This window comes from Eumetopias jubatus, unplaced genomic scaffold (assembly GCF_037043125.1).
Source record: "Eumetopias jubatus isolate StellerSeaLion01/CBP00866 unplaced genomic scaffold, mEumJub1_p1.0 scaffold_8, whole genome shotgun sequence".
NCBI lineage: Eukaryota > Metazoa > Chordata > Mammalia > Carnivora > Otariidae > Eumetopias > Eumetopias jubatus.
In genome coordinates this window covers 63557068-63581602 of record NW_028274814.1, presented here as the reverse complement: position 1 = coordinate 63581602, position 24535 = coordinate 63557068, and the positions used below count along the sequence as shown (strand labels likewise).

The window sequence follows — 24535 nt, the reverse complement described above, 5'->3', positions numbered from 1 at the left end:
TTTCTGGGCTCTCTCTATCTTGTTCCATTGACTTAGGTGTCTATTTTTGTGCTGGTATCATATTGTTTTGATTACTACAGCTTGTCGTATATCTTGAAATCTGAGACTGCGATGCCTTCGGCTTTGGTCTTTCTCAAGATTGGTTTGGCTATTCAGGAACTTTTGTGGTTCCATACAAATTTTAGGATTATTCCTTCTGGTTCTGTGAAAAATGATGTTGGTATTTTGATCCAGATTATATTCAATCTGTAGTTTGATTTGGATAGTATGAACATTTTAACAATAGTAATTCTTCCAATCCTCTGCTTATTTTTTTAATTGGATTGTCTGGGATTTTTTTGCTATTGAATTGCATGAATTCTTTCTATATAGAATTTCTATCTATATCAGATATTAACCTCTGACCTGAGGCTTGCAAGTATTTTCTCCCATTCTGTAGGTTGCCCTTTCGTCAATGGTTTTCTTTGCTTGCAGTAGCTTTATAGTCTGATGTAGTCCCACCTGTTTATTTTTACTTTTGTTGCCTTTGCTATTGGTATCAAATCCAAAAATCACTGCCAAGACCCATGTCAAGGAGGTTTCTGCCTATGTTTTCTTCTAATTTTGTTTTGTTAATGTGATATATCACACTGACTGATTTTCATGTTGGACCATCCTTGCATCCCTGAAATAAATCCCACTGATCTGACATGATCCTTTTAATGTTCCGTTGAATTTGGCTTAGTAATATTTTGTTGAGGATTTTTGTATCAATGTTAATAAAGGAATTTGGCCTGTAATACTTCTTATAGTATCCTTGTCTGGTTCTGGCCATCAGGGTAATGCTGGCTACCTAAAATGAGTTTGGAAGTGTTCCCTCCTCTTTTTTTTTTGGAAGAAGTTTTCTTTAAACAAGATTTTATTTATTGATCTGAGACAGAGAAGGAGAGAGCATGAGTGTGTGGGGGGGAACAGAGGGAGAGGAATAAGCAGACTCCCCACTGAGCAGGGAGCCCAGTGAAGGGCTTGATCCCAGGACCCCAGGATCGCGACCTGAGTGGAAGGCAGATGCTTAACTGACTGAGACACCCTTTTGGGGAAGAATTTGAGAAATACTGGTACTATCTCTTTAAATGATTAGAATTTGCAGGTTAAGCCATCTGATCTTGGATTTTTTTGTTGTTTTGGGGAGGTTCTCTTTTTTTCCTAAAGATTTTATTTGAGAGAGAGAGCAAGAGAGTACAGCAGGGGGGACAGCAGAGGGAGAGGGAGAAGCAGGCTCCCCACAAAGCAAGGAGCCGGATTCAAGGCTTGATCCCAGGACCCTGGGATCATGACCTGAGCTGAAGGCAGACGCTTAACCATATGAGCCACCCAGGCCCCCCTGTTGGGAGGTTCTTGATTACTGATTCAATCTTCTTACTAGTAACGGGTCTGTTCAGATTTTCTATTTCTTTTTTTTTAAGATTTTATTTACTTATTTGAGAGAGTGAGTGAGTGAGAGAGCACGAGACCAGGGTGAGGGACAGAGGGAGAAGCAGACTCCATGCTGAGCAAGGAGCCCAACGCAGGACTCAATCCTGGGACTCCAGGATCATGACCTGAGTGGAAGGCAGACACTTAACCAACTGAGCCACCCAGGCACCCCAGATTTTCTATTTCTTCATGATTCAGTCTTGGTCGGTTGTCTGTTTCTAGAAATTTATCCATTTCTTCTAGGTTGTCAAATTAGTTGGCATGTAATTGTTCACAGTAGTCTCTTATGATCCTCTGTATTTCTAAGGAATCAATTGTTAACGTCTCCTCTTTCATTTACAATTTTATTTGAGTCCTCTTTTTCCTGATGTGTCTACTTAAAGGTTTGTGTATATTGTTATCTCTTCAAAAAACCAGCTTTTAGTTTCATTCATCTTTTTTCTTCCCTTTTTAGTCTGTATTTCCATTCTAATCTTTATTTCCCTCCTTCTACTAACTTTGGGCTTCTTTTTCTAGTTCCTTCAGGTGTATACGGAGTTGTTTGAGATCTCTTTTTTCTTAGCGTACGTTATCAACTTCCCTCGTAGAACTGTTTTTGTTGCATCTCATAAGTTTTGGTATGTTGCTTCCATTTTTATTTGTCTCAAGATTTTTTTTTTTAACTTTTCTTTTGATTTTTTTCCTTGAACCAATGGGTTTAGGGACATGTTCAATCTTCATATATTTGTGAATTTTCCAGTTTTCTTCTTGTAATACATTTCTAGTTTTATACCATTATGAACAGAAAAGGTGCCTGGTATGACTTCAGTATGTTACAATTTGTTAAGACTTGTCTTTTGGCCTAACATATGATGTGTTCTGGAGAATGCTTCATGTGTGCTTGAGAAGAATCTGTACTCTGCTTCTTTTGGATGGAATGTTCTGTAAACATCTGTTAAACCCATCCAGTCTAACATATAGTTTACATCCAGTGTTTCCTTACTGATTTTCTGTCTGGATGATCTATTGTTGAAAATACTGTATTGAAGTCCCCTACTCTTGTATTGCCATCTCTTTCTTCCTTTAGTTCTGTTAGTCAATATTAAGTTCATATACTAAAACAACCACTTACCTTTAAGAGCTTCACAGTGCTTTTTAATCGCTACCGGAGTTAAATGCAGAAAATTGGGTATCTAAAATAGAGAAATTTAAAGGATAAATTAGCCTACTGTCTCAAAAACATAAAAAAGAGTTTTTCATAAAACTAAATCCTAGGCACAACAAACCTTATAAGTAAAATCTAGTTTTTACAATATTAATTTATGTCACATGTGTTATGAATTCAATAAATGAATTCCTTGAAATACAGATTCATGATGCTTCTTATGATGACCATAGTGGGGAAAAATAAATGCTGTTTTTAGAGTACTCTTCTAGCCACAAATCTATAGGTATACATATTTTCCTTATGAAACTGAAAGCACTTAAGGAGAGATTATTGTTTAATCATCCTAATTTTCCTGGGAAACAAAAAGAAATAAAAAGTATTCAAGGTCCTACAGTCCTAACACCTTCGTTAACATCCTTCTAGACATCTCTTTAAAAAATAGATATATGTGGAGGAGGGCGGAGCAAGATGGCGGAGAAGTAGGAGACCTGGATTTCGTCTGGTCTCAGGAATTCAGCTGAATAGGGATCAAACCATTCTGAACACCTACGAACTCAACAGGAGATCGAAGAAGAGAGTAGCAACAACTCTGAACAGAGAAGCGACCACTTCCTGGAATGTAGGATATGCGGAGAAGTGAATCCGAGGTGATATTCGGGAGGATAGACAGCAGGGGAGGGGCCTCCATTGGTCACTTCTGGCAAGTGACAGAGCCGCGGAGCACAAAATCGGAACTTTTAGAAGTTGGCTCCGCTGAGGGACGTCGCTCCAGTTGCTAAGCGGGGGCTGGAACCCTCGCGGGACAGTGTGGTCTCAGGACCCTCGGGGTCACAGAAAGACTCGGGGTGCCTGAGTGCGGCAGAGCTCCCGGGTATCAGAGCGGGGAAGCCAGCTGCAGAGACAGAGCTGAGGAGCTACCTCTCAGCCCAGGGTTGCCACAAACTGTGATCCGCAGCCCAGTTGGGCCACTGCTCCTCCAGCAGGGACCCAACAAGCGGCAGAGCTGGGGAGACTCCCCTTCCTCCCCTGGAAGGAGCGGCGCGGGAGTGCACCACAGGGATCTGCTGGGTTTGGAGACTCCACAGGGGCCGGGTGCCAGAGATAGAAACACTCGGTCACAGGCCAGGTGAGCACGGAGTGCGGCCAGAGACCGGGGAGACTGGAGTGACTGCTTTTCTCTGGGGGCACACTGAGGAGCGAGGCCCCGAGTTCTCTGCTCCTCCCGGCGGGGATTGGGAGGCCACCATTTTCACTCTGGTCCTCCAAAGCTGTACCGAGGGCTTGCAGGGAACAAAAGTTCCTGAGAGCAAACCCGAGCAGACTGCTTAGCCAGGACCGACAAGGGCAGGGCAATTCCACCTCCGGCAAAGACATTTGGGAACCACGGCAACAGGCCCCTCCCCCAGAAGATCAGCAAGAACAGCCAGCAAGCCAAGACCAAGTTTACCCATCAAGGAGAACGGGAGAACTCCAGCGTTAGGGGAATACTGCACATAGAATATATGGCTTTTTTACCATGATTCATTAGTTTCTCAAAGTTAATTTTTTTAACTTTTTTGTTGGAATTTTTCTTTTTCCCTTTTTCAACCAACATCTTACCAATCCCTTTTTTAAAAAAACATTTTTTATTTTTCATTTTTAGAGTCATATTTTATGCCTTCAAAGTAGTTACCCGTATTTTGGGGATATATATATAAGTTTTTCTCTCTTTAAAATTTTGAGATAAAATATACCCTAAATCACTAGTGTATGGCTTTATTCTAGTCTCCTGGCTCATCACATTCTCTCCTTTTTTTTTCTTTTTTTTAAATCTTTCTTTTTTCAAACAACTTCTTATCAATTCCTTTTATAAAATCTTTTATAATTTTCATCTTTACAGTCATCTTCCATCCCTTCATTGTATCAACCCTTATTTTGTACATATATAACTTTTTCTTCCCTTAAAATTTTACGAGGCACTTTCTTCTAACAGACCAAAATACGCCCAAAATCTGGTGTGTGGCACTGATCTATGCACTAGCCTGATCATATCTGATCATATTGGTTTTTTTTTGTTTTGTTCTGTTTTTGTTTGTTTTTATCTTTTTCTTTTTCTTTTCTCTTTCCTTTTTCTTTCTTTCCCTTTCTTTTCCCCTGGTTTCAGGTCTTTTCTGATTTGTATAAAGTATATTTGCTGGGGACGTTGTTACCCTGGTAGCATTTTGTTCTCTCATTCATCTATTCTCCTCTGGACAAAATGACAAGACGAAAAAAATCACCTCAGCAAAAAGAACAAGAGGTAGTACCGTCAGCCAGGGACCTACTCAATACAGACATTAGTACGATGTCGGACCTAGAGTTCAGAATCATGAGTTTAAAGATACTAGCTGGGCTTGAAAAAAGTGTGGAAGTTATTAGAGAAACCCTTTCTATGGAGAAATAAAAGAACTAAAATCTAACCAAGTCGAAATCAAAAAGGCTATTCATGAGGTGCAATCAAAAATGGGGGCACTAACTGCTAGGATAAATGAGGCAGAAGAGAGCATCAGCGATATAGAAGACCAAATGATGGAAAATAAAGAGGCTGAGAAAAAGAGAAACAACTACAGGATCACGAGGGCAGAATTCGAGAGAGAAGCGATACGATAAGACGAAACAACATTAGAATAATTGGGATCGGAGAAGAAGAAGAAAGAGAGAGAGGGGCAGAAGGTATATTGGAGCAAATAATAGCAGAGAACTTCCCTAATGTGGGGAAGGAAACAGGCATCAAAATCCAGGAGGCACAGAGAACCCCCTCTCAAAATCAATAAAAATAGGTCAACACCCTGACATCTAATAGTAAAACTTACGAGTCTCAGAGACAAAGAGAAAATCCTGAAAACAGCTTGGGAGAAGAGATATGTAACCTATAATGGTAGAAATATTAGATTGGCAACAGACCCATCCACAGAGACATGGCAGGCCAGAAAGGGATGGCATGATATCTTCAGAGCACTGAACGAGAAATATATGCAGCCAAGAACACTACATCCAGCTAGGTTGTCAATGAAAATAGGACAGATAAAAATCTTCCAGGACAAACAAAAACTAAAGGAATTTGCAAACACGAAACCAGCCCTACGAGAAATATTGAAAGGGGTCCTCTAAGCAAAGAGAGAGCCTAAAAGCAGCATAGATCAGAAAGGAACACAGACAATATACAGTAACGGTCACCTTACCGGCAATACAATGGCACTAAAATCATATCTTTCAATAGTTACCCTGAAGGTAAATGGGCTCAATGCCCCAATCAAAAGACACAGGCTATCAGATTGGATTAAAAAATAAGACCCATCAATATGCTGTCTGCAAGAGACTCATTTTAGACCCAAAGACACCCCCAGATTGAAAGTGAGGGGGTGGAAAACCATTTACCATGCTAATGGACACCAAAAGAAAGCTGGGGTGGCAATCCTTATATCAGACAAATTAGATTTTAAAACAAAGACTGTAATAAGAGATGAAGAAGGACACTATATCCTACTTAAAGGGTCTATCCAACAAGATCTAACAATTGTAAATATCTATGCCCCTAACATGGGAGCAGCCAATTATATAAGGCAATTAATAACAAAAGCGAAGAAACACATTGACAACAATACAATAATACTGGGGGACTTTAACACCCCCCTGACTGAAATGGACAGATCATCTAAGCAAAAGATTAACAAGGAAATAAAGACCTTAAATGACACACTGGACCAAATGGACTTCACAGACATATTCAGAACATTCCATCCCAAAGCAATGGAATACACATTCTTCTCTAGTGCCCATGGAACTTTCTCCAGAACTGACCACATCCTAGGTCACAAATCAGGTCTCAACCGGTACCAAAAGATTGGGATCATTCCTGGCATATTTTCAGACCACAATGCTTTGAAACTAGAACTCAATCACAAGAGGAAAGTCGGAAAGAACTCATACATGGAGGCTAAAGAGCATTCTACTAAAGAATGAATGGGTCAACCAGGAAATTAAAGAAGAATTAAAAAAATTCATGGAAACCAATGAAAATGAAAACACAACTGTTCAAAATCTTTGGGATACAGCAAAGGCAGTCCTGAGAGGAAAGTATATAGCACTACAAGCGTTTCTCAGGAAACAAGAAAGGTCTCAAATACACAACCTAACCCTACACCTAAAGGAGCTAGAGAAAGAACAGCAAATAAAGCCTAAACCCACCAGGAGAAGAGAAATAATAAAGATGAGAGCAGAAATCAATGAACTAGAAACCAAAAGAACAGTAGAACAGATCCACGAAACTAGGAGCTGGTTCTCTGAAAGAATTAACAAGGACTGATAAACCCCTGGCCAGACTTATCAAAAAGAAAAGAGAAATGACCCAAATCAACAAAATCATGAATGAAAGAGGGGAGATCACAACCAACACCAAAGAAATACAAATAATTATAAGAACATATTATGAGCAACTCTATGCCAGCAAATTAGATAACCTGGAGGAAATGGGTGCATTCCTAGAGATGTATCAACTACCAAAATTGAACCAGGAAGAAACAGAAAACCTGAACAGACCTATAACCACTAAGGAAATTGAAGCAGTCATCAGAAATCTCCCAACAAAAGCCCAGGGCAGGATGGCTTCCCAGGGGAAATCTATCAGACATTTAAAGAAGAATTAATACCTATTCTCCTGAAACTGTTCCAAAAAATAGAAATGGAAGAAAAACTTCCAAACTCATTTTATGAGGCCACCATTACCTTGATCCCCAACCCAGACAAAGACCCCATCAAAAAGGAGAATTACAGACCAATATCCTTGATGAACATGGATGCAAAAATTCTCACCAAAATACTACCTAATAGGATCCAACAGTACATCGAAAGGATTATTCACCATGACCAAGTGGGATTTATCCCTGGGCTGCAAGGTTGGTTCAACATCCGCAAATCAGTCAACGTGATACAATACATTAACAAAAGAAAGAACAAGAATCATATGATCCTCTCAGTAGATGCAGAGAAAGCATCTGACAAAGTACAGCACCCTTTCTTGATCAAAACTCTTCAGAGTACAGGGATAGAGGGTACCTACCTCAATATCATAAAAGCCATCTATGAAAAACCTACAGCAAATAACATTCTCAATGGGAAAAAACTGAGAGCTTTCCCCCTAAGGTCAGGAACGCGGCAGGGATGTCCCTATCACCACTGCTATTCAACATAGTATTAGAAGTCCTAGCCACAGCAATCAGACAACAAAAAGAAATCAAAGGCGTCCAAATCGGCAAGGAGGAAGTCAAACTCTTACTCTTTGCAGATGATATGATACTGTATGTGGAAAATCCAAAAGACTCCACCCCAAAACTGCCAGAACTCATACAGGAATTCAGTAAAGTGGCAGGATATAAAATCAATGCACAGAAATCAGTGGCATTCCTATACCCCAACAACAAGACAGAAGAGAGGGAAATTAGGGAGTCGATCCCATTTACAATTGCACCCAAAACCATAAGATACCTAGGAATAAATCTAACCAAAGAGGCAAAGGATGTGTACTCAGAAAACTATAAAATACTCATGAAAGAAATAGAGGAAGACACAAAGAAATGGAAAAACATTCCATGCTCATGGATTGGAAGAACAAACATTGTGAAGATGTCAATGCTACCTAGAGCAATCTACACATTCAATGCAATCCCCATCAAAATACCATCCACTTTTTTCAAAGAAATGGAACAAATAATCCTAAAATTTGTATGGAACCAGAAAAGACCCCGAATAGCCAGAGGAATGTTGAAAAAGAAAAGCAAAGCTGGTGGCATCACAATTCCGGACTTCCAGCTTTTATTACAAAGCTGTCATCATCAAGACAGCATGGTACTGGCACAAAGACAGACACATAGATCAATGGAACAGAATAGAGAGCCCAGAAATGGACCCTCAACTCTATGGTCAACTTATCTTTGACAAAGCAGGAAAGAATGTCCAATGGCAAAAAGACAGTCTCTTCAACAAATGTGTTGGGAAAATTGGACAGCCACATGCAGAAGAATGAAACTGGACCATTTCCTTACACCACACACAAAAAGAGACTCCAAATGGTTGAAAGACCTAAACGTGAGACAGGAGTCCATCAAAATCCTAAAGGAGAACACAGGTAGCAACCTCTTCGACCTCAGCCGCAGCAACTTCTTCCTAGAAACATCGCCAAAGGCAAGGGAAGCCAGGGCAAAAATGAACTACTGGGATTTCATCAAGATAAAAAGCTTTTGCACACCAAAAGAAACAGTCCACAAAACCAAAAGACAAGTGACAGAATGGGAGAAAATATTGGCAAATGACATATCAGATAAAGGGCTGGTATCCAAAATCTATAAAGAACTTATCAAACTCAACACCCAAAGAACAAATAATCCAATCAAGAAAGGGGCAGAAGACATGAGCAGACATTTTTCCAAAGAAGACATCCAAATGGCCAACAGACCCATGAAAAGGTGCTCAACATCGCTCGGCATCAGGGAAATCCAAATCAAAACCTCAATGAGATACCACCTCACACCCGTCAGAATGGCTAAAATTAACAAGTCAGGAAACAACAGATGTTGGCGGGGATGTGGAGAAAGGGGAAGCCTCCTACACTGTTGGTGGGAATGCAAGCTGCTGCAACCACTCTGGAAAACAGTATGGAGGTTCCTCAAAAAGTTGAAAACAGAGGTACTATACGATCCAGCAATTGCACTACTGGGTATTTACCCCAAAGATACAAATGTAGGGATCCGAAGGGGTATGTGCACCCCAATGCTTATAGCAGCAATGCCCATAATAGCCAAACTGTGGAAAGAGCCAAGATGTCCATCGACAGATGAATGGATAAAGAAGATGTGGTATATACACAATGGAATATTATGCAGCCATCAAAAGGAAGGAGATCTTGCCATTTGCAACGATGTGGCTGGAACTGGAGGGTGTTATGCTGAGTGAAATAAGTCAATCAGAGAAAGACATGTATCATATGACCTCATTGATATGAGAAGTTCTTAATCTCAGGAAACAAAACTGAGGGTTGCTGGAGTGGTGGAGGGTGGGAGGGAGGGGGTGGCTGGGTGATAGACATTGGGGAGGGTATGTAGTATGGTGAGCGCTGTGAATTGTGCAAGACTGTTGAATCCCAGATCTGTACCTCTGAAACAAATAATGCAATACATGTTAAAAAAAAAAAAAAAAAGATGGCAGGAGGGGAAGAATGAAGGGGGGAAATCGGAGGGGGAGACGAACCATGAGAGATGATGGACTCTGAAAATCAAACTGAGGGTTCTAGAGGGGAGGTGTTGGGGGGATGGGTTAGCCTGGGGATGGGTATTAAAGAGGGCACGTTCTGCGTGGAGCATTGGGTTTATGCACAAACAATGAATCATGGAACAGTACATTAAAAACTAATGGTGTAATGTATGGTGATTAACATAACAATAAAAATTAAAAAAAAAGAAAATACAGTCAATGATACTGTAATAGTGTTGTATGGTGAGAGATGGTAGCTACATTTGTGTTGAGTACAGCATAACACACAGGTTTGTGGAATCACTATGTTGTACACCTAAACTAATGTAAAATTGTGTGTTCACTATACTTCAATAAAAAAAGTGGAAAACTGTTTGTTTATGACAATTATACTTATATACGTATGTAACATGAACCACCTAAGATATGCATTCTCAGGCTAAGCATATTCATAGTTTCTTTAAAAAGCTTATAGTTCGGGCGCCTGGGTGGCTCAGTCAGTTAAGCGTCTGCCTTCGGCTCAGGTCATGATCCCGGGGTTCTGGGATCGAGTCCCGCATCGGGCTCCCTGCTCTGTGGGGAGCCTGCTTCTTCCTCTCCTCCCCACTTGTGCTCTCTCACTATCTCTGTCTCTCTCTCTCAAATAAATAAAATCGAAAAAAAAAATGTAAAAAAAAAAATAAAAAAAAAAAAGCTTATAGTTCACAGTGCCTGGATGGCTCAGTCGGTTAAGTGTCTGCCTTCAGCTCAGGTCATGATCCCTGAGTCCTGGGATCAAGCCCTGCATCCAGCTCCCTGCTCAGCAAGGAGCCTGCTTCTCCCTCTGCCCCTCCCTTCCCTGCGCCCCCGCCTCCCCCAGCCCCCACTCACTCACGATCTCTCTCGCAAAAATAAATAAATAAAATGGTTTTTTTTAAAGATTTATTTATTTATTTACTTGAAAGAGAGAGAGAGCACATGAGAGGGGGGAGGGTCAGAGGGAGAAGCAGACTCCCCGCTGAGCAGGGAGCCCGATGTGGGACTCGATCCCAGGACTCCAGGATCGTGACCTGAGCCGAAGGCGGTCACTTAACTAACTGAGCCACCCAGGCGCCCAAATAAATAAAATCTTAAGGAGAAAAAAGCTTATAGTTCATAAATCATTATAGATGCTACCAACTGAAGCATTTAATATGACATATTTTGCTTCAAGAAATAAAGAAGTTTAAGGGCTATAACAATATTAAATAATATTGTACTTTTCTGGATAGAAAGTTTCAAAATCTCTCTTTTAAAAGTAGATTTCAGGGACCCCTGGGTGGCTCAGTTGATTAAGCGTCTGCCTTTGGCTCAGTTCATGGGATCGAGCCCTGCACCCTCTGCCTCTCCCTGCCGTTGGTGCTCTCTTGCGCGTGTGCTTCCTCTCCCTCTCTCTCTCAAATAAATAAAATCTTTTTAAAAAAAAAAGTAAATTTCAGCCCCCAATTCTCAATCTCAAATTAGGTTATTTCATTTTTCCTAGTTCCACTCGAAAGATACAAGATAGAAAAAACACCATAGAAAATGAAAAACCAAAAGGGAAGCCATAGGACCAACTGATTATATTCTTAAATGCCCAGGACTCTTTGAGTCTTCTTTACCATGGACAATCAGAATATATCATCCATTACTACCCGAAAAAAAAAAAACTTAAACTAAAATCCAACAAGCTGCTGCTACATACTGAACCCTGAAGTACAAGGCAGGGTAGGAGTGGGAAGAGGATCAGCATTTATTTAGATATAAGTCTCAGCCAATGAATCAGCAATTTATCTTACCTTTAAAAGTTCTAGATTTCCCTCCTTTGCCATGGGCACCCCCCTTTTTACTGGATAACCCATTCGAATGGGAAGAGGTACAGCAGAGGGTTTAAATGGTGCTGCAACAGGATAAACACTAGGCCAATCTTGGTCAACAGTCATTTTCTCTGTCCTAGGAGGAAGTGCCTATGGAATATAAAATAGTTTAATATTTTAAATATGAACATGATCTTTAATTTTAAAGCAAAAAGAGCTACAATTAAAAGAAACAGAAGCAGAATTGCAACCTACATAAAATCTGACCTCTTATAAAGTTGTTGCTATTCAAATGAAAAAACACCAAACCTACGTTATATTTTTGCACTGTTTCTACAAACCCCCTGTTAAGAATCCCCTTTAACAGCACACTTCCTTCACTAAAAATTTCTGTGGATTTAGACTTTTAGCAAATTTTTTATATTTTGTGGAAGAGTAACAATGTATTTTGAAATACAGATCCTCCTCAACTTATGATGGGCTTATGTCCAAGTAACAACGTATTCTGAAATACAGATCTTCCTGAACTTACAATGGGTTTATTGGAACACCGAGTGTTTACATTGATTGAGTGTCCCAATAAACCCATCGTAAGTTGAAAACTCCCTAAGTCAAAAATGCTTTTAATACACCTAACCTACCAAACAGCATAGCTTAGCCTAACCTGCCTTAAATGTGCTCAGAACACTTACATTAGCTTACATTTGGGTAAAACCATCTAAAACAAAGCCTATTTTATAATAAAGTGTTGAATATATCATATAATTTACTGATTACTGTACTGAAAGTAAAAAAAAAAAAAAGAATGGTTATATGGGTACAGATTTGTCGTTAAGTGTATTGGTTATTTATCCTCATGATTGTGTGGCTGACTGGCAGCTATGCCTAACTGCCACTGCCAGGCATCGTGCAAGTTTCATACCACATAACGCTAGCCCAGGAAACGATGAAATTCAAAATTCCTAGTACGGTTTCTACTGAATGTGTACTGCTTTCTCACCACCATAAAGTCGAAAAATTGTAAGCTGAACCACTGTAAGCTAGAGACCGTCTTTAGTTTTTAGAACTTTTTTGATGGAAGTCAGTACATGAGGGGACACTGAAAATTTGGAAATAAAGGAAATAAGAAATAAGTAAATGAGTTAAACTAACTGAATACGTACATAATGAGAAATTATGTCTCCTAGTTCCAGAGAACAGCTATGTGACAGTTTAGTCAATCACATTAACATACACTTTTTTTTAAAAAAACTGTATTCATTAGAAGGGGATGGCCAGAATACAAAAGTAGGGCTTAAAGAAGCAAAATCTGGCAATGACCAACAATGTGATATCAAAACCAGTGTACTGTACGCCCTGGAAGAAGGTAATATTCGTGTGAGAATAACTACTCTAGATAATTATAATTTTGTACCATTTAACTTCCATCTAATAATTTGTCTCTGTTCTGACTCCATCCTCAACAAGTGACCTTAGGATTTGGATTCTTCCACTGACTTGCCTACAGTGTGAGACCAAACTAGTGAGATTAATACACACATCCCAGGCTTCATGATTATTAAAAGCATCATCAAAAATAATTCTAGGGGTGCCTGGGTTGCTCAGTCATTGAGCATCTGCCTTCGGCTCAGGTCATGATCCCAGGGTCCTGGGATCGAGCTCCGCATCGGGCTCCCTGCTTAGTGGGAAGCCTGCTTCTCCCTCTCCCATTCCCCCTGCTTGTGTTCCCTCTCTCGCTATGTCTCTCTCTGTCAAATAAATAAATAAAGTCTTAAAAAAAATTCTATATTCTAGTTTAATATACACTTATTTCCCAGGCGTGTGTGAGTGAGTCCATCTCTTAAAGATGATCCATTTTTTGGGGTACTGACAAAAACCAGTCAAAGACTAGAGCCAAGGCTCTGGCAGTCACCAAGTACACATCCCCTTGTGAAGCCTTCTTGGGCAGCGCTCTTCTGCCTGATCATGAATATCTGCCTCACTTTAGAACTTCAGACAACATTAAGATAGTATAGAGTACATTAATTGTTTACCTTTCTTCTCAGTGGTCTTTCATATCTGGATGTTCTGTCTGCTGTACCTAAAAGACAACACAGTAGGTAGAGAGAGCTGAATAATGTACAGTTGTTCAACACTGATCATGATCCCATAACTCTCAGATTGTTTCGGGTATTCAGTAATACAAAAATGAAACAATAATCCATTTTCTGTAAGCTCTGGGACTAAATCATCTTAATGAAAAGTCAGAAATAGTTAAAAGTCCAGAGTTATATAAATGTAAAGTGCAGGGATGCCTGGGTGGCTCAGGCGGTTAAGTGGCTGCCTTCAGCTCAGGTCATGATCTCGGGGTCCTGGGATCAAGCCCCACATAGGGCTCCTTGCTCAGCAGGGAGCCTGCTTCTCCCTCTGCCTGCAGCTCCCCCTGCTTGTACTCTCGCTCACTCTCTCCCACCCACGCTCTTTCTAGCAAATGGATAAATAAAATCTTTACAAAAATAAATTAATTAAAAAAATAAATGTAAAGTGCACTGTGATTGATGATATAGTGAATTTATCATCTAAAGAAATATTTCCAATGAATTTTAAGGTTCATAGTCAAACTCACTTTCCCAAATTAAAATATTTAGTTAGAAATAAGTATTTTACATCTTTAAAGATAACCGATTTGAAATATTTTAACTATAAATATACTTCTCATATTTGGTTCCACCAAAACAAAACCCTTGTTTCTCCTTCTGTATTGCATATTAGAACTGTCAATGCTACAATAATGCCAGTAATAACAAAAATCACTGCCATTCCTAATAAATCATATAACTATAGAAGAGAGTAAATTAGGGGCGCCTGGGTGGCTCAGTCGTTAAGCGTCTGTCTTTGGCTCAGGTCATGATCCCAGGGTCCTGGGATCGAGCCCTGCATCCGGCTCCCTGCTCCTCGGAAAGCCTGCTTCTCCCTCTCCCACTCCCCCTGCTTGTGTTCCCTCTCTCACTGTCTGTCAAATAAATAAATATCTTTAAAAAAGAGAGTAAATTATTTACATACAGTATATACCTTTCAAAATATTACCTTATGCCCGTTTTGCTACACTACAGTAACAATAGCTATAATTATTCAGCACTTTCACATGCCAGACACTGTGCTACGTGCTTTTCATTATCTGAATCTTATTGTTCACAATAACTGTAAGTACTATTTCCTTAGAGGCCATTTAGAGCCAAGAAAACTAAGAATCAAAGAGTTGGGGTGACAATAGCATTGCATATAGGACTCTTCACGCTCTGAACCACTTTTATCTCTAGCTTCATCTCCCTTCACAGTTAAACTTCCAGTACTAGAGCCTTTGGACTGTCTCCAAACTTACTGTTCTCTCTGCCTGGAATGTGCATCCCTTCTATCTGTCTGGCTTCTGTCCCCTTCCGCCTCCCCATCTCATTTCTTTATCTGACAAATTCTTATTCATCCCCTGATAGTAATTCATTTATTCACTCAAAAATCATTTGAGTGAGGGTGCCTGGGTGGCTCAGATAGTTAAGCATCTGCCTTTGGCTCAGGTCATGATCCCAGGGTCCTGGGATCGAATCCCGCATCAGGATCCCTGCTCGGAAAGGGGCCTGCTTCTTCCTCTCCCTCTGCTGCTCCCTCTGCTTGTGCTCTTTCGCTCTGTCAAATAAATAAATAAAATCTTTAAAAAAAAAAAATCATTTGAGTGATATTGTGTACCAGAAACAGAGAAGGCAGCAATGAGTAGGAGAAACACAGACCTTGCTTTCACAAAATGTAGTCTGTCAAATAAGATAACTATTTAACAAGTAATTTCAATAAAGAGTCGTAATATTAATGGCAACATATAGCAGGGGAACAAACTTAGTCAATTAGTTGGAGAAAATCTCCCTGAAGAACTGGACGTTAAGCCTAAACCTTAAGGATAAGCAAGAGGTAGCCCTGGGAACAAGCAAGTGAGAAAATTTCTACAGAGAAAAGGAGATGGAAAAATCAATGGGAACAGTTCAGTATGGCTGAAATTTAAGACTAGAACAGAAAGAACACTGAGAAAAGAGGTTGCAAATATTTAATAAGCATCTCAACTATAAAACATCCTTGATAGAGTTCTTGATATTCTTCTTCCAGTCTTCCTGATCCCTGTAAATGACACTGCTATTCATCCGATTACTCCGGATAAGAATCTAACCTGCTTCCGGAGACTTTTCCTCATGCCCCATATCAAATCCATCAGTAAGTCCTCCCACCTATACCTTTAAAATATATCCCATATCCAACCACGCCACCTTCTCTGCTATTACCTCAATCCAACTCACCATCATTTCATTTGGACTACTGCAAAAGCTTCCAAACTGATCTCCTGGATTCCACTCTTACCCCACTAAAGTTGGTTCTCCACACAGTAGTCAGTGATTTTTCAAAATATTTTATTTATTTATTTGACAGAGAGAGAGAGAGCACAAGCAGGGGGAGCAGCGGGCAGAGGGAGAAGCAGGCTCCCCACGGAGCAGGGGGCCCAATGCGGGCTCAATCCTAGGACCCCAGGATAATGACCCAAGCCTAAGGCGGCAGATGCTTAACCAAATGAGCCACCCAGGTGCCCCAGTGGTCAGTGATCTTTTAAAAGTATAAATCAGGGGCACCTGCATGGCTTAGTCGGTTAAGCATCTGACTCTTGATTTCAGCTTAGGTCATGATCTCAGGGTCATGGGATCAATCCCTGTGTCAGGCTCCATACTCAGCACAGTCCGCTTGTCCCTCTCCCTCTGCTCCTCCCCAACCTAATAATAAATAAATAATTTTTTAAAAAGTATAAATCACATTATATCACTTCCATGTTCAAAACCTTCCAGTATAATCCCAAACTTATAATAAAATCCAAGCCAAATGCCTAAAAGCCATTGTGAGATCTGATCATTACTTATCTTTCCAACACCTTAGACTACCACTCACCTATGTTCACTTACCTCCAAGTTGACTTTGTTTCTGTTCCTCGATCACCTCCCCAAGCTTGTTCTCACTTCTGGGCCTTTGCACTTGCAGATCCCTATGCCAACAATGCTCTTCCCCACCCCGCCCCCCCGATCTTGGCATGGTATATACCATGGGCTCTGCTCAAATGTCACTTCCCCAAGGAGGGCTTTCCTGACTACCCAATTTTTTCCTACTCTGTAGCCAGTACCCCTCCAATCCATCATTCTCAATACCTGCTTTATTCTTCTTCAAAGCACTAATCATCACCTGACACTGTACTGACATTGTTTTGTCTGACCTTCCCAAAAGATTGTAAACTTCAGGTGAGAGACCTTGCCATATCCCAGTATCTAGAACACTACCCAGCACACAGCAGGAGTTAAGTATTTACAAAATGAATAAAAAACTGACAAGATACAAGTGTTAAGACTACAAAGGGCCACTCTGACAAATTAAGGAATTTAGAAATTTATCCTATTTTAAAGCAATGAGAAATCATTCGTAGATTTTGAACAAAAGAGTGGCAAAGTAAGATTCGCTTTTTGAATACTTCAGTCTGGTTGTGAGAATTCAAGGCAGGAGAGCAAGAGCAGAAATAGGGACCAGTGAAGAAACTATCGTAGAAGTGAGAGATGGTGGCCTAGACTGAACTGTTTGCTAATACGAAGATTAGAGATGTTACAGAAGGTAGCATGGACAGCACCTGGTGAATGACTGGACACGCCCCCTCTTTAACGTGGCTTTCCCTGACTCCCATGGGCTCTTTCTCAATGTCCCTGTGTTACTCCATTCACGCTTCCCTTACAGCACCTCACACTGCATATAGTGTGACTCCGTTAACTCATCTGTCTTGTCCATAGACTCTTCCAAGGCAAGAAGAGCATCTCGAATGGAGCTCATCTCAATAATGCCTGTTGAATGAGGGTCATCCCATTTGGTGGCATAGCTAGGGCTGGAATTCAAAGCTGCAGTTTGTCCCAGGACAGCTGTATGCTTCTCTTAACGTTCGAGAAAACCCATGGTTTAACACCGCCCAACAAAAATGACCGGGCACCAGTAACTAGAGTGACCCCGTGCCAATGGCCGCGTAAGGGAGCACGAGAAAACACGGGTCACTGTAAGGGGGTGGGGGGAGCAAGCTCACCGCGCCCAGAGCACCCAGAAGCAGAAATCGGCAACTAGAAACCCGGTGACACGGGCGCAGAGAAGAGACCCACACCTGCGGCTTTCCTACCGGGAGGGCCAGCGACAGGCTGGCAGAGGACACCCCAGCTTCCCCCAGACGGTGCGGACTCCGCCACCGCGGCGGCCATCATGGATTCGGTATTCCGCCCTCTCACCTCCCCCAAAGCCCGGAGGCGACGCGACAGACACTCACGCGGCCTTGCTATCGCAGAGCGGGTGGCCAGAGACACGGAGGTACAGAAGGCACGCAGGGTCCTGGCCCCCGGCTGCAGGGCGAGGCACGCGGGCAGCGCGGCGGCCGCCATGGCGGCGAAGACGGCAAGCCGGACGGGACAAGCGCAGTCGGGAGTCAGGGGCGGGTCTGACGCCGCTACCGCGCACGTTCGCCCCGCCTTGCCCCGTCGCTAGGGCGGAGAAACAGGAAACAGGTGGGCCTGCAAAGTCAGCGCCGGAGGCAAACGTGCCAGAAGATAGCCCCCAAATAGAAAAAACTAATGAAAAGAAAACAAAAAGGTTAAAAAAAAAAAAATCGAAGCAGTGAGTCCAAAGAGGACCATAAGGGATGGGGGAAATGTGGCTTACAGAGGGCAAATGTGATCTGGGTGGGATTTCAGATGACCCAGGAGTCTGGCAGTTTGCCTTAGGGCCCTGCTCCTTCGCAACTGGGGCTTTTCCACACTTTCTCGGTTTAAAGAAGTCTTGAGCTGGTGCAAGTGATACACTCTAAGGGCGAGACAGTATCTGAGAGTAGTTCTAGCCGAACTACTTGTGTTTAAAACTTGACTTCATTTTTTCTTGCCTGGGTTGATCCTAATGAAGTAAATACAGAGTTCTGGGTGTACTATTAGCATGCAGGGAGCGCCCTGTGTGCATAGGGCTGTAACTGTTATTAATGCCTTGGTAGAGCAGGTTAGAATTACAAAAAGTCGGAACTCCTCAGGACCTCGAAAATAATGGTCATTCTTTAAATGATATCTCTTCTCTTCTACCCTACTCTATTTCTATAAAAAGGTGTAGATATTTGTGTCTGTGGAGGAGGTGAGTTCAAGGTCTTCCTACCTCAAGGTATCTTGGATTGGAACCTATTTTGACAACCTCTACGCTAGGATGAATTAACGTACAACCATTAATAAAGTTATCCTCAATTTTTTTAATAGGTACTATTAACCAAAGTACAAAATTGTAGTAACAAGAATAACCGGGAACAAACACGACTGACTCTTGGTAAGCATACCAAGTAGAGCAGGGGGATGCAGATGTTCCAGAGTGGTGTGTATGTATGCAAGCATTCGGTGTGCTATGGACATCAATCAGTATTGGGGGGCGGGGAGAAGATAACTGGCAGATAGGGACAAGTATTTGTGATAATCACCATTCTCATCTTTTCTGGCCTTTTACCATCCCATAATTGTTCCAAAGCAGAAGTACAGTGTGTTAGGTGTACTAGTTTCCTAGGACTGCTGTAACAAAGTACCACAAATTGAGTGACTTAACAATAAACATTTATTCTCTCACCCGTTCTAGATGCTAAAAAACCCAAATCCAGGTGTTAAAAGGGTTGGTTCTGTGAAAATCAGTAAAAGGAAGTATCATTTAAAATGAAGTCTAGAGGCCAGATGGGGGAGCTCTCACGTCCTACCACTAGCCAGCAAGTACAGACCCCAAAGGAACAGAGAGTACCTTGCAAGTCTTGCAAGTTGGATACCGCTGTACTAAGCCCAGGAGGAGAAGGAAGTTGTTCTCCTGCCGCAGCAACAGCCCAGCCAATAAGAGACTGTCACGATTCAGCCAATGAAAAGGCACCATGCCTCAAACTCCCAGTTTACTCCCCTGCATTTTTCATTGGTAACAGTCCCTCCCAACTCCCTTCTTTTCTCTGTAATAAAGCAGTCTTCTCCTTTGTTCTCCAGACTTGCCAATGCTTTGTCCTGAACTGCAATTCTCTGCTAATCCCTAGTAAACCATTTTTTGCTGGTAAAATAACTAACGGTTTTAAGTTTAACAGTTCCTTCTGGAAGTTCTGAGAGACAATCTGTATGTCTCCCTCCCTCCTCATTTCTGATGGTTTGCAGACAATCCTTAGCTTGTATCACATGACTCCAATCTCTGCTTCTGTCTTCACTCGGTGTTCTACCCTCTCCTCTATTTTTAAGATTAAAAGCACAGCCTTTTAGTCAGATGGATGTGGGGTTTGAATCCAGGCTGTTTCTTTGTATTCTGGGGAAAATCCACCTAACATCTCTGAGCTTCAGTTTCATGGAAAATGGGAACAATAATATCTTCCTCAGGCTGTAGTTATGTTGCAGAAGGCGGAATATAAATGGTGGCCATTGAAATTAAGCTCACGGGTCAATACAGAGTGATTTTTGCTCTCTCTGGTTTGTATATTTTAGTACGATGAAGTACAAGACTTATACCATACAAATTTAGGGACAAAAAGTACGAATCCTTATGGAATTAGTTTATATTCAGAGATTTCTTAATTCCTGAGCAAGAAGTTCAGACTTAGGTCCTCACCTTGCCTTCCTGTGTTGTCTTTTTGTCTCCCTAAGACATTAGTGGACAGATATAACCAGAGGAACTAGAGAAATACTTATTGTTTTCCCAGGCATCAAGTACAATAAGGTTCATTCTATATTAAAAGTTAACTCATTTGTAATGCTGTCAGCAGGCAATAATATGTTTCATGCAGTGTAAACAGTAAAGCATGTACCTAAGAGTCACTAAGAATTACAAGATTTTTCAATTGGAAAAGTTCTTAAAAGTGTAGTTGCTCACTTATGATAAACATCTTTTCTTCAATGTGGTATATATATACAATGGAATACTATGCAGCCATCAAAAAAACAATCTTGCCATTTGCAACAACATGGATGGAACTAGAGGGTATTATGCTAAGCGAAATAAGTCAATCGGAGAAAGACAAGTATCATATGATCTCACTGGTATGAGGAATTCTTAATCTCAGGAAACAAACTGAGAATTGCTGGAGTGGTGAGGGGTGGGAGGGATGGGGTGGTTGGTTGATGGACATTGGGGAGGGTATGTGCTATGGTGAGCGCTGTGAATTGTGTTAAGACTGATGAATCACACCTGTACCCCTGAAACAAATAATACATGTTAATAAAAAAAATTTTTAAAAAGCTTTAAAAAAAATCTTTTCTTCAGCTTTCATGACCAAATTATGGCCCAACAAAATTATGTAGCCAGTGCTGTGTGGAACAATTCTAAATATTAAGGGGTTTCATAATGGGTTTTTATTATATCTAAACCCAGATTGGTCCAGTGACTTTCTGTCAGAGAGCTACTTTTAGACAAAACTTTATAAAAAGTGAGTGAACAAAAAGAAAAAAAAATGTGAGTGAACAAAGTTTGTCTACTTACAGGCATGGCAAATAGACAATATCCAGGTATGTGAATGGACTTTGCAATCTAAATATCCATCAAAACAGTATGGCTTAAATATACTATGATGTATACATAAGACATACTACTTGGACACATGGAAACCTAATCCTGGTTGCAGGTTAGAATTATTACCTCAGGAGATTTAAGAAAAACGGTCCTGGCCCTCACTGTGAAATGTATTGAGTTTTTGTTTTTGCTTTTTTGCTCCCAAGTGAATCTAATCTGTAGGCAGGACTATGAACCATTGATGTCAGCCTTAAAGAGGATATAAATCTATTAGCATGGAATATTGTCTACAACATATAGTTGTTCTAAAAAAAATGCAGTTTGTGGATCATATGATTCCATTTGTGTAAAATATTCCTAATATGCAGTACACATTCTGTAAGGCAAACAGCAAACTGGACAGGATGGATATGGAGAGAGGAGCTGAGATTCCTGAGGCTTAACTTTCTATACTGTATTTTTTTACAGCAGAATGCAGATTTTTAAAAATACGGTATTTTTTAAATCAGCAAAAGCTTCACATTTTTATTTTCATGATAAAAAAAGACATGGTAAGTCTTTGATTTATATCTTCCATCTGCTTAGAACATGAATATTTACAATTTGTACTAGTCTTCACAATTTTCCTTAGCTTACAGTTTAGTATGAAAAATGTTATCACAAGCGTTGTCTCCTTCGTATTAGTTGAACTCATTCCCATTTACAGGTAAGAAGATGAAGAGTTAAGTCACCAGACTCTGCTCTTAAGATAATTCAACTCAAACCCACATCTGATTTCAAGCTGAATGTTGTTTTTACTATACTAACCACCTTCTTGATAGCTTCCTCTACACAGCATTGCCACAGATAGGGGTCCCTATTGGCCAAGGAAACATTAATTGGGTGTTTGGGTACCTTCCAGGCACATTCAAAGTGCGTGCCTTTATTTCTTCCCTTGCATCCTTAATATTTAAGACGTTCGGAAAGACAGCATTCTGTGATTTATCTCCTACACTTCATCCAATCATCAGCAAAAGCTGTTTGCTTTACCTTCAACTCTTCCTAGATCTGACCTCTTCACCCCTCCTCCTGTACCACTTTGATCCAGGCCACCCTTTTCTCTCTTATAATAGCTTCCCAGCTGCTCCCATGGGCTCTGATTTCACTCTTTCCTCCCTACAACCTAGTGGCCACCCAGCATTCAAGTGAGTTAACTCTAAGTCTGATCAAGGCCTATCAGTCCCTTTATCACTCACAATAAAATCGAGTCCTCACAAGTATGATCTGCTTGTTTTATTTGCTGGCTACTTCTATGATCTCGGCTCCTATCACTCTCCCCGTGGCTCACTCGGTTCCATTCACACCAGCCTCCTCTGCTATACATCATACACATCATTTCAGGCCCCTTTGTCTTTGCAGCTTTCTAAGCCTAGATCATTCTTTCCCAGATTTATCTGTACTAATGCTCTCCCTTTTCATTCAGATCTCTGGTCAATTATACCCTGATTCTCAGAGGTCTTCCTTACCCACCCCAAATAAAATAGCACCCCCTTCACCCTCTATCCCTTTATCCGTGCTTTATTTTCACATGACACCTCACATTTTTTAAGATGCATTTTAAATATATATTCATATATTTGTTTATTGTCAATCTTCCACCATTAAAAGAGAAACTGTCCAAGAGTAGGGACTTTGTTCTTTTTCCTGCTGGATTGGGAGGGTGTAGGGCCAGGCCTAACAAAATAAGCATTTACCAATCATGTGAATGAATCTTTCATTTACATTCTTAAGCACTTTTTGCTTCTATTAGTTTTCCTCCCTTACAGTACTATTATAATTCCAGCCAGGCTTTTAAGCAAAGATGGTTTTTATAAGTGAATACATTTTACTTACTGCAATTGCGAAACAAATGTTAATCATCATTACAAGGGTTTGCTATAGGGGCCACTGTGTTTGAAGCATAGGGAAAGCAGACACTCCAGCAAGTCCCAGAGTGAATCCTACCAAGAGTCTCTGTGCACAGAGAAATTGGCCGGGGAGGAGGTGGGAGCAAGGGCAGAACTTAGAGGAAGAGGGAGGAATGAGGTTTTGCTTGAGTTGAATTGAAACTGGCATTGTCAATGGAATTAAACCTGTTCTGTAGTCTCCCGTACCACCTTACCCCTACCTGCCTTCCACCCACAGCAGTAAAAATATTTTACACTTCCGGGTTCTAGACTTATAAAACAAAGACGCTTTTTTTTTTTTTTTTTTTTAGCAAATCAACTTCAAGGCTGACTTTATTATTCTCTCCTCCCATTTTTATTATTGAATAAATTTTCCCTGCACTATGGGCTGGGTTTTTTCCTCTCTGTCGTCACGACATTATATGGTTTGACCCAGGTGATCATTTTCTCTCAATGGAGGGTGGATAGAAAAAAAAAAATCTCGCACTGGGATGATGCAAGTGGATGAGCTTGCCGACTAAAATAAAATATTCTTCCTTTTTGCCTTTACAGGCCAGTCTCATTGGGCACATCCAGTTCAGAGGATGCTAATATAAACCTTGTCCACCTCTCTCAGCCCGTCTTTCTTACTCAGACAGTTTCCAAGCAGCTCTCTGATGGAGACACAATCTTCAGTTTCCAGGACAAACTGTGCCACGGCCTTCCGTCCTGGCAGCTGGCCCTGCATGGTCTCACCTTTGACACTGTCCAGGGCCACTCCCCTGATGTCTTTGGGCTTACCCGGCACCCCAAAGATGATAAACAGGCCCAGACAATCCTCTCCTATCAACTTACAGAATTCTTCCAGCTTATCAAATCTACTTCTCTTCCTGAAAGGCTCCTCTGCCCTGGATTCCGGAGGTGAGAAGTCACGGGGCTTAGATTCCATAGGAGGGAGAGAAGACATTTGCAGAGTTTGCACCGCCAGCTGGAGCCTGACCTGTTTCTCGGATCCCCAGAAGGTCCAAATCCAGTCTGCCCCAAACAGTACAGCTTGGTGCTTGGTCATCTTGGTGGTGGTGAGCCACTCGTCCACTCCCTTGTCTTGGCAGAAAGAGACAAAGTGGATTAAGAAGATCTCATTCAGAGTGTTGGAAGCCGGGCACAGATTGCTCAGAGGATCTTCAAATCCAAGATACTCCTTCACTTTCTGAGCTGCATGGACTATAGCCTCGCTGACGACCTCACAGATGCTGGAAACCTCTTTGCTGTCCTTCAGAGGCAACTGTTGTGATGAGTTTTGCCCCATTTTGTCTGCACCCAATCAATACTGCTTCCAGAGATCAAACATGTGAAGCTCATTCAGAATGACTTCTTCA

General features: G+C 41.1%; 2 protein-coding genes across 2 annotated transcripts in view; both read right to left on the bottom strand.

The window, feature by feature from the left end:
- The window catches only part of MRPS35 (mitochondrial ribosomal protein S35), a 56870-nt gene extending 38704 nt beyond the window's left edge, over positions 1-18166 (bottom strand). Inside the window, exons 1-4 of the mRNA XM_088025576.1 lie at positions 18032-18166; positions 13713-13759; positions 11662-11829; positions 2567-2627 (exon numbers count right to left, since the gene is read on the bottom strand). Of these exons, the coding sequence (XP_087881702.1) occupies positions 2567-2627; positions 11662-11829; positions 13713-13759; positions 18032-18143 (388 nt within the window). The 5' untranslated portion in view covers positions 18144-18166. The remainder of the gene's footprint in view (positions 1-2566; positions 2628-11661; positions 11830-13712; positions 13760-18031) is intronic.
- A 5588-nt stretch (positions 18167-23754) lies between these two features.
- On the bottom strand, positions 23755-24465 carry REP15 (RAB15 effector protein). Its single transcript, XM_028113163.2, has one exon. It carries the CDS (start codon positions 24463-24465, stop codon positions 23755-23757), a length of 711 nt encoding a protein of 236 aa, XP_027968964.1.
- Between the last annotated feature and the right edge of the window lie 70 nt (positions 24466-24535).